This window comes from Bos grunniens, chromosome X, assembly GCF_055505025.1.
Source record: "Bos grunniens cultivar Pamir isolate PY7600 chromosome X, Bosgru_T2T1.0, whole genome shotgun sequence".
Lineage (NCBI taxonomy): Eukaryota > Metazoa > Chordata > Mammalia > Artiodactyla > Bovidae > Bos > Bos grunniens.
In genome coordinates this window covers 54,608,710-54,624,161 of record NC_141194.1, presented here as the reverse complement: position 1 = coordinate 54,624,161, position 15,452 = coordinate 54,608,710, and the positions used below count along the sequence as shown (strand labels likewise).

Below are 15,452 nucleotides of genomic sequence, written 5' to 3'. Positions count from 1 at the left end.
GCTTTGCAGAGGGTCAGTCCTTTAGCCCTTATCACATGCCATGTAATTACATCACTTCTCACTGACCATCTGTTGCTTTCTCTTTGCAGATTCCTTCTGGTCTCTTTATTCCTAGCATGGCTGTTGGTGCTATAGCAGGTCGGCTTTTGGGAGTTGGGATGGAACAGCTGGCTTATTACCACCATGACTGGGCCATCTTCAATAGCTGGTGCAGTCAAGGAGCGGATTGCATCACCCCTGGCCTTTATGCGATGGTTGGGGCTGCAGCCTGTTTGGGTGAGTATTGTTTGCATTGGTTTCAAAGAAATTGCTCCCCAGGTGGCATTATAAAGATGAGTTATACTATATATAACTGACTGTAGGTTAAAAAAAAAAAAAAACTATCCATTTCTTGTTGGGTTTGCCATTTTCAAGTGCTTTAAGAAGGCATTCTTTACCATATATCTCCATTCCTCCCCTTGGAGAGGAATTCTCTCAAATCCTGTCATATTGAGGAAGAAACCAGAAATTTGGACAAAAATACCTGCACAAGAATGTTCATCATGGTATTATGTGTAATAGCAAATAACTGTAATCAACCTAAAAGTGCAATAAGGGACTGGTTAAATAAATTATGGTACATCCATATAATGCTATACCATGGAGCCACTGAATGTGATGCTAATATGTTTAATATTTTTAAATACAATTTAAATAAATTTGTACTAATATGCAAAGTATTCCTAACATAAAGTTAGGAGAAAAGGCATGGTGGGGAATTTAAACATAATACAAATTCATCTATATAAAAACAGAAGTTTTTGAAAAAAAGTCACTTGAAATTTTTACTCAGCATATTTCTAGGCAGTGAGTTTACAGGTAAGACTTTCCTTTATATACTTTAAACATATATATAGTTTGCAATTATTCTACAGTGGGCCTGCATGTCCCAGAGAACCTCTCACGTCTGTGGTTTTATACAAATCATAGACATCTTATGCAATTACTTTTATAATTGGGAGTTGGTGGGGAGCAATAAACAAATGAAAAAGGAGTGAAGGAGGTATCTTTTGTAGAGGTTATTTTGAGAAGTGTGACTCCTGTCCATTGTAAACTTGTTTGAATGCAGTTGCAGGAGTCTATGCAGTTGTAGGCAAGGGCCTCCTTTTAGTGATGTTTCTGGTAAGTAACTTTTTCTGGATGGGGCCTGTGAAAGGCCCATAACTGTAATGAATCCTATACTTTTCCTGCCTTCACTAAGTAGCCTGTTGTCTATTTTTGCAGGTGGGGTGACTCGGATGACCGTTTCTCTTGTTGTTATAATGTTTGAATTAACTGGTGGCTTGGAATACATTGTGCCTCTGATGGCTGCAGCTATGACAAGCAAGTGGGTGGCGGATGCTCTTGGGCGGGAGGGCATCTATGATGCCCACATCCGTCTCAATGGGTACCCCTTTCTTGAAGCCAAAGAAGAGTTTGCTCATAAGACCCTGGCAATGGATGTGATGAAACCCCGGAGAAATGATCCTTTGTTGACTGTCCTTACTCAGGACAGTATGACTGTGGAAGATGTAGAGACCATAATCAGTGAAACAACTTACAGTGGCTTCCCAGTGGTGGTGTCCCGGGAGTCCCAAAGACTTGTGGGTTTTGTCCTCCGAAGAGACCTCATTATTTCAATTGGTAAGGATTTCATAAAGGGGACAAGGAGGTCCACTATAGAAATAATAAATAAATATGCGTGAGGGGAGGGGAGGGATAAATTAGGAGATTGGGATTAACAGACACACACTACTATATATAAAATAGATGACCAACAAGGACCTGCTGTATCGCACAGGGAACTATACTCAGTATCTTATAATCACCTGTAATGGAAAAGAATCTGACAAACAACATAAATATATGTTTATATGTGTGTGTGCATGTGAAAGTTACTCAATCATGTCTGACGCTTTGCAACCACATGGACTCTAGCCTGCCTCCTCTGTCCGTGGAATTCTCCAGGCCAGAATGCTGGAGTGGGTAGCCATTCCCTTCTCCAGGGGAGCTTCCCAACTCGGGGATTGAACCCAGGTTTCCCACATTGTGGGTGGATTCTTTACCATTTGAGCCACCAGGGAAGCCCATAGAACAGAATCATTTTGCTGTAGACCTCAAAATAGCACAACATTGTATATCAACTATACAATAAATAAGCATGCATGCATGAAATGGGGAAGACAGAAGGGAGAGGGGACTGGTTAGGGGCCAGAAGGATAGAATTAGTCCTTCTTTTTTAACTTTTTCCCCCTACTTTTTTCCAATAGAAAATGCTCGAAAAAAACAGGATGGAGTTGTGAGCACTTCCATCATTTATTTCACTGAACATTCTCCTCCAGTGCCACCATACACCCCACCTACCCTCAAGCTTCGGAACATCCTGGATCTCAGCCCCTTCACTGTGACTGACCTTACGCCCATGGAGATTGTGGTGGATATCTTCCGCAAGCTGGGACTGCGGCAGTGCCTGGTTACACACAATGGGTGAGAGCTCTTTGGTGAAATCAGATTGGGTTAGGGGAAGAAAGAGAATGTAGAGAGATTAAAGAAAGAAAAGCCCAGCTCACATGAACATTAGTAGCACTTATAGACCTTGTGGAAACTCTGAGATGAAGATGGATATGTTTCTCTCACTGTCATAATAGAGAAGATGTTTGGGGAGGATAGTGGGTTTGAGAGATGTGAACTGCTGGTTGCATATTATAAATAACTCAGTTCCTCCCCTACAAAGGAAATACTATGTTCTTAAGAACAGGCAGCACTGAAATTTAAATGGTACTAGGTAGTATATGTCGGAGAAGGCAATGGCACCCCACTCCAGTACTCTTGCTTGGAAAATCCCATAGACGGAGGAGCCTGGTGGGCTGCGGTCCATGGGGTCGCTAAGAGTCAGACATGACAGAGCGACTTCACTTTCACTTTTCACTTTCATGCATTGGAGAAGGAAATGGCAACCCACTCCAGTGTTCTTGCCTGGATAATCCCAGGGACGGGGGAGCCTGGTGGGCTGCCGTCTATGGGGTTGCACAGAGTCGGATATGACTGAAGCGACTTAGCAGCAGCAGCAGGTAGTATGTGTGTGTTATTTCGTCCTTACAATACCTTCATCGTTATTATTTACTGGTGAGAAAACCAAGTTCCAGTGAGGTTTAAAGATTTGCACAAGGACGCCCCAGTTGATATCTAGTTGAGGTAGGCTTTAAACACAAGTCTTCTGACTCCCATGGCTAAGGCTCTTTCTTTCTGAGATATTTCTTATCAAGTAAAGGAAGCCATGTTATTTTTATTGGGAAACAAAAAAGCAGGTTGAGGAGAAGGGTGGGTTTGTGTGTGTGTGTATGTGTGTGTGTGTTTGTGTGAGCATGGTAATGTTAATCTAGTGATTATATAAGAATTTCACCCTCTAAAATTTCTGAATAATGTAACAGATGTCTTGCAGAATTGAAATCAGTAAGGGGACTTTCCCTAACTGGTTCATTCAATCTTAACTAAATCTGAACTTCATGTAAAAACATATTCCACTAGATTCTGGGGAGAGACAGAAATCAAAGAGACTACCCTCTGCCCTCAGGGAGTATGCAGTGTTATAGGGAAGCTGATAACAGAGCAAACTGAACAAATGCTACAGAAGAGATGTGCACAGAACATACTGTTCCTAGGAGGAGGGCACAATTAGTTCTGGTTCATAGGATCAGAAAAGGTGTTCTGGAAAAGGGACATTTGAACTGGGTTATGAAAGGTAAGACTTGTATATATAGAGAGTAATATACACAGGAAATAGCAGGACTTAACACCTAGAGGAAGTAATGCTTAAAGGGACCCATGCATTGGTCCATTTACCTGGTATATGTAATCTAGTCCTGTTATCATTCTATAAGTGCAAATTGTGTTCAAAGACGAAGTTGAAAACGACTGAGGAGGAAAAGTGTCACCTTTGTGAATTTTATTTTAGCTACAGATTGATTTTTGTTTGTTGTCTTGTTTTATCTTTTAGGCGATTGCTTGGGATCATTACCAAAAAGGATGTGCTAAAGCATATAGCGCAGATGGCGAACCAAGATCCTGATTCCATTCTCTTCAACTAGAATCACAGGGTTGTACTGGATATAAAACAGGAAGGACATTGCAGACCATGGATATATTTTATTAACTGGGTACCCAAAACACATTTCCTACATTGGGGTGGTGAAGTTATATCAGTGTGTTGTCTCTTTCCTGCAAATTAACCAGTTGCACTACGTAATCTCTGGAAATTATTCTTCTCTTTAGGAGAAAATTCTATTAGGCTTCTGTGATATTGCATTAGGAAGATTTCATGAAAGAGTAAACAAGATTGCTATGATTTAATTCTTTTCTTTCTTTTTATTTAAAGATTTTTTTAATTTAAGACATAATTGTTAGCCAATATGCAATCACTGAAAACTATGCAAGAAAAATTCCAGATGTCCTGACCTATAGCCTGCAGGAAGCTCATGAAAAAGTCACTTTTTTGGACTCTTAACTGTCATTGGTGGAAAATGAAGTGTAAACTAAGGGGCTTTGCTTTTCCAGCCACAGGAAGGAAAGCCAGAAGGAAAATAGTAATGGTATTTTCCAGACTGTGAATTCAGTTCAAATATTATCTTGTTCCTGTTACAGTATTTAGCATTATTAGTTTCGTGTGTTTATGTATATGTTAATTTTAATGTCTGATTATAAGACAATGCTGCTTTGGTTAATCTCCTCTAAGTGAATTTAAAGAGATTAACTTTTATAGCTTGCTTGTTCCTGGTACTCTTTTTTGACGTGCACAAAGATAAGTTATAGAATTTTCTCCTTGTCTGCAAATAGGCTAATTTTTCCAGGTGGTCTTTGTTAGCTAGTAGACAAAGACTTGGCCATGAATTTGTTAGTAACAAGGAATGATTTCTCCAGCTTCCTTGAAATGATTAGTAAAGTTCTAAGCAAAGTCAATGACTAGGTCTTTCACATTTTTGTGAGGTCCCAACTAATCCTCTTACCCAGATGCCACCTCCATGAGTGATGGTGCTTTCGGCTTCTGGAATATAGAAGAGCAGTAAAGGGAACCAAATCTAGACTGCATACTGGTAAACCAGGGAAGATTCCAAGCTGTATCTGTGTTTTCATGCATTCCTTCGTAACAACCACCAGTACTAAAATGACTGGGCACTCTTGCGTCTTCCCAGTGTTAAGTACATTTAACAGGCCAGTGTTTTCCCCATGATGGTGAATTTAGGCTTGGGAGTACTTTCAGATATATTCAAGGCATTGGAACAGGATAGGCAGCTCTGACTCCCTTGAGGCTTCTTAGACTTCTAAATAAAATGCAGAACCATCCTGAGACCCAGGGGTGTGGACAAGGCCTGGTGACACCTAAGGTGCTTGTATCCAATTGAAAAGGTGCCTGTCTCAATTTCCTACCACCTCTACTGCAGTAGAAAACATCTAGGGACACCCGGTGGAGCTACAGAGCCACCACCATCATTCCAACTACATTTTCTACATGTTTACCCACATGCTGTTGTTTCCCCTCCATTCTTCTCCCTTTTCCATGCCTTAGTCCTGAGTCCTCTCTTTGGGATTGAGCACTGTGCCCAGTTAATCATTCCTATTACAAAAAGATAACTCCTGGAGCTAAATTGTAAACCCAGCCTCCAGAAGCTTATAGCCCACGGACCAGAGAGGCAACACGCAGCCATTTGCTTTGCTCTATAGTCCAGTAGCTACTGCCATACCTCCATTCCCACGCTGATGCCCACAGCAGTGAGACTCAAATGCTAGGGGAGAGAGCTGAACCTTTCCCATTTTCCAAGTCTGTTCCCAGTGCTTCCCACCATCCTTCCAGCCTAGAATCAGCAGTCATTCAGCATAGCCTTTCCTACCCTCTGTCTCCTCTGTTCAAGCACCTCAGTGTACCTCATTTTAAAAGTTGCCGATCTCTGAGTCTAGGATTTTTTACCCCTAGTTCTTATGTTTCCAAAATCTGAAATTCTTTTATTGCCCAGAACTAGGGAGCCAAGGCTTATTTTGATTTTTAGCTTTAAAGTATCAAGGCAGTCACCAGAGCTTTCCCTTTAAATATAACACTCTAGCATTGTAATGAAAAAGAAAAGATCCTCCCTAGGTTTTATTACAGTATAGTCATGACTCAGTAACTTCACAAGGGACAAGTAGGTCATTTGTCCCTTCTTTGCCACTGATTCCCTCAAAAGAGATGTGGCTATTTGCCCTACCACCACATCTGTTGTGCAGTAGTCAAAGTTCTTCTGTGTGTACTTCTGGTTCACTACCTATCTCTTCTTATCAGCCGTCCAACTAAAGTTTGCAAAACAGGAAATGTTAATATTTCTGGTATTTGATGACAGTCAAAGGTTTGGTCACATTTCTTAGGGCAGCGGTGATATGGAGGGTATGTAAGTTTGCCTTTGTGTTTCTTCTAGGCTCTGTTTTTGATTTGAAACAGATGAGCCAGTGTTCAGGTGCTACTTCAGAGAATAAATTCAAGAAATCAGATAATACTGTGCCAAGGTGTACTTTCTAGATGCTAAGCACTGATTGGCCCTCCAGAGAAAAACATCCCTTTGATACCTCACTCCTAGTAAATCTCATTCATTAACCTCAGCTTCTCAGGAATCCTTGTAACTATATGCTAAAAGTACCTGTAGTTTATGATATCCATTATATGTCCAGTCCTATGGTTTGGCTCAAAGTTTGGCTAATTGTGGTAGCGCTCCCTGCTAGACTGCTAGCTCAGCACCTTAACATTCAGAGTTTCTTATCTTGAGGCAAAGGAAAATGTTCTTTCTGCCACTGCCAATTCAGCAGTTAGACATCATTAAACCAACAGAGCTGATATAGGGAGGTCTGTTAGTAGCCAGAAATGGTCAAATACCTCAGTGGCAAAAGACTGGGAGACCAGTCTATTCTGGTATTGAGAGAAAATTTCCCAACACAAGGGAAGGATTTATAAAATAATGCCAATAAGCACTTCGAGAGAGGGTTTTCCAAAGCAAAATATCTGTAGGCATCCAGCCATGAAGGGAATGAGTGTCTAGATTTTTTTTGAGAGGCTAGATTTTTAAAAATCTAACAGCTATATTTTGTATCTTCAGATCTTCAGTGTAAAGAATTAAAGAAACTGGAATAAAGCTGAGGCATGTTTAGATATACCATTGGCAGAAGCAGGGAACTGACTGAACATGCAAAGTCATGGCCACTTTTAAGATCATTTCTGTTAGTTCAGACACTCTCCTCTTTTCTGGCTCCAGTGTCCTTCTGGCTCAGCCCAGCTGGAGTAGAGGTGGTATAATCCACAGAGCCCATGTCCTCTGGTGGATAATCCGACATTGACAGTGCTTTGGATGTGCCAGCTGGCAGAGCAGTCAATCTGTTTGCTGCTTGAACTGCAAAGGAGTTCAGTTGTTTGGACACCAGAGACTGAATCTGAACCCTTTACAGAAAGAGCAGAGAACAGCATCAATTTCTCTATCAAGTCTTCAATTGTGCTTGACCACAAGAATGATAAATTAACGGGGACTTTGTGTGGTCTAAGACTGTGAAGTAATTCTTAACTATGAATTTATGAACCTATTCAGGTGGAGGGGAGGAGCAAATACATTTTTTAAAAACAACGTGCAATAGAGTCCAACAGGGAAAGTAATCACCACTGTATGTTTTAAGTATTTGAATCAACTGTCCTGGTTGGGTCCTGACCTTGGTTTGTTTAGTTAGGTGGTGAGTATACCCCATGATATCTTTTGGTTTTGTTTTTTTAATCATAAGGAGTGCAGTTTTTGAGGTTGAATATTTAATAAATGATAGTCAAGACAGTTATTGAAATTTTGAAATGGCCAGTGTGTTTTATATTGCTAAAGTACTTACTGGTGATGGACCACATTGTATTGTGAGAAGCTGTTTTACTTTCATCAGATCAGAACCATATGCAGGCCACTCTCTGTTCAGAGAAAGCAGGAGAGTGTCTTTCATGGTGGTACATAGAGTATTGAGCTCTTGAAAACCCTGAGAAAAATTAAGAGTTTAGAAAGTAAAGGGGAGGTGGAATGGTGAGTAAAAGATGTCTAAATATGTGGTCTGAACTTAAGTGTCCTACAATCTTGATTTTTTTTTTAAACCACCTCTGGAATTACCTGGATTCCCTTTGGAGAGAGGGTGGAAAGTTATGGTAGTGAAAAAACCCTAGTAAGAAAATATATGAGTTCTTGTAAGATGGTGGGAGGAAGGTCATTCCATGCTCCAAGCCAAACACCCTGACATTTATTAAACTGCTTAATTATGTGCCTCAAGGGGAGAATAGTTAGTAGTCGCTGAAAGAGCAGGCTTTCCAAACAACATAGAGGCTCAAAGCAGCATTTGGTTGGAGGCAGTCTACTTTTATGGAGAGGGCTGACCCAAGACCAGACATCTGCTCATGGAGGAGGGCCGCATCTCCTGCCATTGCCTAAATGATAAGCTTTTGGTAGATTATCTTGAATTTTGATAGAAAAATTCTTTAAAAATCTATGTCGTTAGCCTCTTTGGTATATGCTTATTCTATATTAAAAAGAAAAAAGTGACGGTGTCTCAGAGCTCAGGGAGCTTTGTAAATTTGAACTGAAATTGGTGTAGTAGACCTGTGGCAACCACTCAACTGTGCTCTGCCTCAATTTTGATTGCTTGCCCCAAGGGGAGACTTTCTTGGACTAGTAGGTGTTAGCAACTTCAGGTCACTCCCCAAATGTTTGCTGGTCACAATCTCATTTCTAAACATCTGCATCTGGGCAAAGTTTTGAAGTGACATAGGGAGCAAAATTGGTTTTCCACCATGTAATCTTATTTTGCCAAATCACCCAAGAAAGAAGGAAAGTCTGTGATGTGTGGAGTTTGCATTTCTTGGATGGAACCTATCAGGTCATCCAGTTCAATCCTGCAGTCATAAATTCCTACCTCTTAAGTTCCTGCCAAAAGGTCTTCAGCCTCTGTGTGCACACTCATTGAATGAATGCCTTGCCTAAAGTTCAGCCTTTTAAGGGGAAAAGGCGTGTGGTAGTATAAAATGTTAGGGTTTAAATAAATGATCTCTGCCTCTCCTCCTCTCTCCTGTCTGCCCCTGTCTCTCTGTTTCTGTCTCCTCCCTGCCATGCCCTAAATTCAAAATTTTATCATGTGTTATAAGTGTATTGTTTTGAATATGGACCTTGGAAGAGGGAGAGGATCATTCTGAGAGTAGAGAATGACTTCTGAGTTGATGGAGCCAACAGGGCTTTGCTCTGCTTTAGGGGCTAAAGCCAGTGATACCTGCTGGCAGTGTCCGGGGCTTTAGCATCTCTATGCAGACATGTGAAATATTCATTGCTAACTGTTATGCTCATCTACTACGAGTCCAAATCTGTTGAAAGTCAGAGGCGATCTAGAACTTGATGAGTGTAATGCCTCTTGGCAGAATGAAGGTGAGGGAGTGGCCTGGGTTGATTTTGTCAGGGTGGGGATGTTTAGCCTCATTATCTTTCTGACTGTACCTCAACTATATGGTCCTTCAACAGTGCTCCTCCTCCTCCATTTTACTTTATCCCTTATTCTCTCTCTTTCCCCTTGTCCTGCCTTTTTACTCCTCAGATTTTAATAAATATTTACTTTTTTATTATATATTTGGTCCCTTGGGACTATGTAGTGATTATAAATTGAATTCATTCTAGGTAAAAAATATATATATAGTGTGTTTAATATTTTGTTCTTTTAAACTGTCTTTTGAAGCTATGCTGTTAACCAGGTACAGGCCAGAAAGGAGTTAAGCCTGATGAACAGCACCTGGTCATGTCACCTAGGGATGCCATTGATGTAATGATGGTGATTCTTCTTCATTTGACCAAGGCCAGCCTCCTCTTCTTAACCTCCAGTCATTTCTGGCTGTGGGAAAAATACCAGCTGTCGGGTGAGCCAGTGAGGCCAGGATGATCGGGGGGGCTGGTTCCAGCCCATGGACCATTCTATGAATATCTCTGTAGTGAGCTCATTTGTAGGGCTGGCTTCAACTGCAGTAGCCAAAGAAAACCTGTCTGACTCAAAATTTTAGTTCCTGAGAGTTGGTAAAAGTTCAAATGAAGCTAAATACACATTATAGACATCAGCAGTAGCTTAGGTGTCTAGACCCTAGAATCAACCAAAGCTAATAGAGCCTGAGTTTCCATAGGAAGCTTGGTGCTGAGCTGTTCAGAGCAATTATTTATCTGAGTGCTGCCAATGCTTTAGTCACACTTTCTTAGCTTTATTGTAACTTTTAGAGATGTTGGTCCCTGTTCATAGGCACAGCCTGTACCAAAGTTATGGCTTACTGCACACTTCATTCTGCTCCCTGGTCAAGCATAGCAACATAGTTTTAAAGGAAAGATGTGAGCTGGGGAGTTAGGAGACCTAGTTTCTATTCCCTATGCTTCTACTAACTAGCCTCGAGATCTTAACCGCTCTGTGCCTCAGTGTTCCCATCTGAAAAATGGGGATAGTGTTAATTGCCCTACCTACCTCACAGGGTTGTTGTGAGGATAAACTGAGACAATGAAAGGAAAGTACTTTGACAAGTAAGTGCTATGCAAATTGTAAGAAATGGAAACAATCATGTTACAGGCAATGGAATGGACTTTGGCAGAAGGGTTAATGGGATTGTCCAGCCCTTTCTCTGTGTGGCTTAAACCCAGGTCGCCATTGCTTTATACATTTTTCACTTAGCACAGATTTGTAATTATGCATGTAATAAAGCACAGCCTTATCCAATTTGGTGTCTGGTGTGTTTCTGAAGACCCTCGATTTTGTAGCTATTGATTTCTGATCATAAAATTGCAGTGTGGAGGTTGGGGGATGGTAGTGTGAAAGGTACCTGAAAACTCCTACTGGTTGGCCTACTTCTTAAAATGATTTATTAAATAGTTAGATTTACAGATTGAGTAATACTTTGAGCAAGCTCCAGGAGTTGGTGATGGATAGGGAAGCCATGGGGTCGCAAAGAGTCAGACAGAACTGAAAGGCTGAACTGAATGCTTTTTACCACAAGGACACAAATGAGGAGCACTTGGTTTTTTCGGAATGATTCCTGATACTTTAATATGGCTACTTAAATGTTCCTGTCTCATACACTGGTGATCCTTTCTTGATGAAATGAGGATTAACTGGGAGCTGTATTTTTTCTCTTTTTGAGCTTTTAATGATGTAAGGTTTTAGGCCTCTTGGCTACAGTCCGTTCTTACAAGGAGTGGGATGGGTGATGGAAATGTTCCTCCAGTGAATAGCAGAGCTAGTAGTATAATCTTTATGGTGTGTTGGGATTAAAATGTCTTCTCTGGGAAACCCTTTTATGTGACTGAGGAGTGGGCCTTTTCAGGGAAGTGGTTGAATGTGCAAACATTTCCTATTCACATCTCTCTGGAACCCAGAAAACAAAGGAAAGCTATCCTTTAAAGCACGGTTTTCCTACTTTCTCACTCTATTTTTCCTGAATCTGATTCCTCCTTACCTCTCCCTCCCTTTCTCTTTTAGACCACTAGGAAGACAGTTTACTGTGTTGTCCAAGTTTTCATTTAACAGTTTCTCCCGTTGACATTTGATAACATCTGCACTGGTGTACGGGCTTCCCTGGTGGCTCAGACGGTAAAGTGTCTGCCTGCAATGTGGGAGACCTGGGTTCAATCCCTGAGTTGGGAAGATCCCTGGAAAAGGAAATGGCCACCCACTCCAGTACAGGTGTACACTGGATATCTTGTTGCTACCAAGAACTTTAATGCCTTTGGCCTGCTTGGTATTGTTTCAGGAAGGACGCCTCTATGTATGAATAACTCCTTCATAAGCCTAAAATTTCACAAGGAAACTTCAGATTTTGATGTTACTCTTCCCAGTTGGCACTAGTGGTAAAGAACCTGCCTGCCAATGCAAGAGACATAAGAGATGCAGGCTCAATCCCTGGGTCGGGGAGATCTCCTGGAGGAGGGCATGGCAATCCTGTCCAGTATTCTTGCCTGGAGAATCCCATGGACAGAAGAGCATGGTGGGCTACAGTCCATAGGGTCACAAAGAATCATACGTGACTGAAGCAACTTGGAATGCACACACACAATTTTACTGGGCCCTTGCCACACGTATCGTCATCCCTGCCTCTAATCTAAATACCTTCTTAGAAAAAAACCAGCTATTACCAGCTATCAACAACTTGCTGTGAATTAGAGTGTCATGTCTTAGTTGCTGTAGGGCTCAGATAAAAATGGCTTTAATGGAGTACAAGGTACAGATTCATCTAGTACAGGAGCTGCCCAGAAAAAAAACCTGGAAATGACCACCAGATGTCAGTGCAATCATTAAAATACTGGTATAGCTCTGGTTTGGTCAGAAAAGAACTGTCTGAGAGTTGGCAGGGCAAGAAGCATTAATTCATATCTACAGCTAGATGCTGGGAATACAAGATTCAACCGAGATTTCTTAGTTGATCAGATCAGATCAAATCAGATATTCTCTTTTTAATGCATATAGTCAACTATGCTTTTCTTATTATTAAATCAATTACATGGCAGTCCCTGCCTTTAAGGAGCTTATTGCCCTGATGTGTGAAAGTTATCATTTCTTTTTTGAAGCAGTGCCTCAGGTTAAAAACAATGAGGAAATATGGATTCTGGTCCCTCCCTCATTAGGATGGCTGTGTAACTTATAGTGTGACTAAGACCCTTTTGAAAGTGGAATGGTGGTAATAATTACTCGGGGACAATAGGCACATACTGGGACTATTCCAGGTGTGTTAGCCCAGGCTGCTGTAACAAATGACCATAGACTGAGTGGCTTATAAATAAAAGAAATTGATTTCTCACAGTTCTGGAGGCTGGAAGTCTGAGATCAGGGTGCTGACATGGCAAGGTTCTGGTAAGAGCGTAGCAGACTACAGAATTGTATGCTCACAAGGCAGAAAGAGAGCTAGAACATTCTCGGGGGTCCTTTTATCAGGGCACTAATTGCGTTCATGTTCAGGCTCCCATCTTCTTGACTTCACCTCCCAAAGGCCCTACCTCCAAAAACATTGGGAGTTAAGATTTCAACATATGAATTTGGAGTTGACGCAAACATCCAGTCTGCAATACTGGTAAAACCAAGAAGTGTGGTCACCTTCTTCCTGAGGGATCTCCAGCTCCAGTCTTTCCTCTCTTCCCTTCCTTGTAACAAGCTCTGTCACCTTATTGCTACTGGGACGTGGGGTAGAGAGGTTCAGACCACCACAAGTAGTAGTTCAGACTACCACAATTCTTATTCTCAAAAATAATAATAGGACTGAGCAGAGAGCAACATTCAGGGTAAGAGAAAGACAGCTTTGGCTTTTGGGTTCCCTTAGGCGTCCTTGAGCTGTCAGATTGAACAAGTTCTGTGTCTGTACACTTCCCATTGCTAATCCAGGAAGCTGCAGGTAGAATGAAGAAAGCATAGAATTTGGACCCAGGGGACCTGGACTTAAAGGCTTCCTGTAAAGGAATTGCTACCTTTCTCCATCAAGCAAAACTGAGGACTTCGGAAACTGGCCTTGGAGGAAGAGTCTCCATTGGGGCTCGTGGATGTCAAAGGGTGACTGTGTGTTCCACAGATTCTCCTTCCTGTTGAGACAATCTTTCTGGTTACCTCACTGGCCATGGGGTATAGTGGAGATAACTCCTTTTTAATATTCTGGTCTGAGTGTACCTCTCTAGCACAGCTGAGATGGAGGTAGAACTTTTAATCTAAAAGTTCAGGGAAAATAAAAGGAAGCCATCATGATGTGCAATGAGCTCACCTGTCTGATCCTGACTGTGCAACAGAATCATTTGAAATGAGTATTAAAATATAGATTCTCGGAGGTTTGGTGCTAGGTCTTAGACTAGTATTTGAAAAAGCATATGGGGATATTGTGGGGAAGATCCTCTAGAGGAGGAAATGACTACCCACTCCAGTATTCTTGCCTGGAGAATCCCATGGACAGAGGAGCCTGGCGGGCTACAGTCCATAGGGTCACAAATAGTTGGACATGACTGAGCGACTTAGCATGCATGGGGATATTTCAGGTTTCACCTGACCCTGAAGCTTTATCAGATTTCAATGTTGTGGGCACCAACTTAGTACCACCTGGGGAAATTCATTGTCCCACTTCTTGTTCACTCTTGTATCCCAAGTACCAGCTACAGCACAGAGCAAGACCTCCAAAAATACAGTGTTGGTAGGATAGATGCCTGTGTAAAACTTGCCTTCTTAGTTCCTGTTCTTGCCTGAAGATGTATCTCTTCCCTAGATGTATCCCACCTTCCAGGGACACCACTCTTACTCACACACAAGCAGTTCTTAGAATTTATACTGAAATCACAACCTGGTAGTCACCATCTCATACAACCCTTTGTAAGTGACAAAGAGCATGTTTATTTCAGGCTCTGCTGCTTACTCACGTCATGATTGACCTCTGTGATCTCATCTGTAAAGGAGTAATGATGATAAACTGTTGAAATGAATGAAACTAGATAAGAAAACTAAGGGTTTATAAGTTGGCTTCCCTTGTGGCTCACATGGTAAAGAATCTGCCTGCAATGCAGGAGACCAGGATTTGATCCCTGGGTTGGGAAGAATCCCTGGAGGAGGGAACGACTAACACTTTCTGTTTTTATACAAACATCATTATTATTCATTCAGTCCTGAGAGCTAAATGAGGTAATATATGAGAATAGTCAATTCAGGAAATGACTGTGCTAAGTCACTTCAGTTGTGTTCAGCCCTTTGAGACCCCATGGACTGAAATCCATGGGATTTCCCAGGCAAGAATACTAGAGTGGGTTGCCTTTTTCTTCTCCAAGAATACTCCAGGCAGGGATACTGGAGTGGGTTGCCATTTCCTTAACCCATTCCAGTATTCTTGCCTGGGAAATCCCATGGACAGAGGAGCCTGGTGGGCTACAGTCCATGGAGTTACAGACTCGGACATGACTGAGTGCCTAACAGTTTCAGACAATGGAGATTCAGTGAAAGAAGAAAACAGACCCATTCCCTGGATGATAATCCAAAACACAGTCAATAAGAGTGGAGTCAACCAGTAGTCTATTCTAGTGACAAAGTCTTTTTTTCCCAAGTCCAATATCTGTGGGCTTAGCAACCCACCTGAGTATTAGAATCCTAGCACCTCCTCTCCCACGAAAATGTTTCCCAGTTGTTTCAGCCTCTGAGACTCCAGAATCAGATACACTCAAAACAATCTGTCAGCTATGGTTGGCAAGAGGGATGCACCCACTTTGTTCCCTTTGGTTTCAGCCCCCACTTGACCACAGTGAAGCCTGCAGTCACTCAGAGAACCCTTCCCTACCCCAGATATCACCCAGCTTGAGAAAGCCAACTGTACCCTTTCCTTCCTTGCCTGTCCTTCAGCATAACTTCTTTTTCTAGTTCTAGTTACAAAACAA

General features: G+C 41.7%; 1 protein-coding gene across 3 annotated transcripts in view; it reads left to right on the top strand.

The window, feature by feature from the left end:
- Positions 1 to 10,785, top strand: part of CLCN5 (Cl-/H+ antiporter 5) — a 183,857-nt gene extending 173,072 nt beyond the window's left edge. For all 3 annotated transcript variants that reach the window (XM_086387007.1, XM_086387008.1, XM_086387009.1), the window contains 4 exons: positions 90 to 276; positions 1,264 to 1,662; positions 2,289 to 2,505; positions 4,016 to 10,785. In XM_086387007.1, coding sequence (XP_086243133.1) covers positions 90 to 276; positions 1,264 to 1,662; positions 2,289 to 2,505; positions 4,016 to 4,106 — 894 coding nt within the window. In that variant the 3' untranslated portion in view covers positions 4,107 to 10,785. The remainder of the gene's footprint in view (positions 1 to 89; positions 277 to 1,263; positions 1,663 to 2,288; positions 2,506 to 4,015) is intronic.
- Positions 10,786 to 15,452: the final 4,667 nt, after the last annotated feature.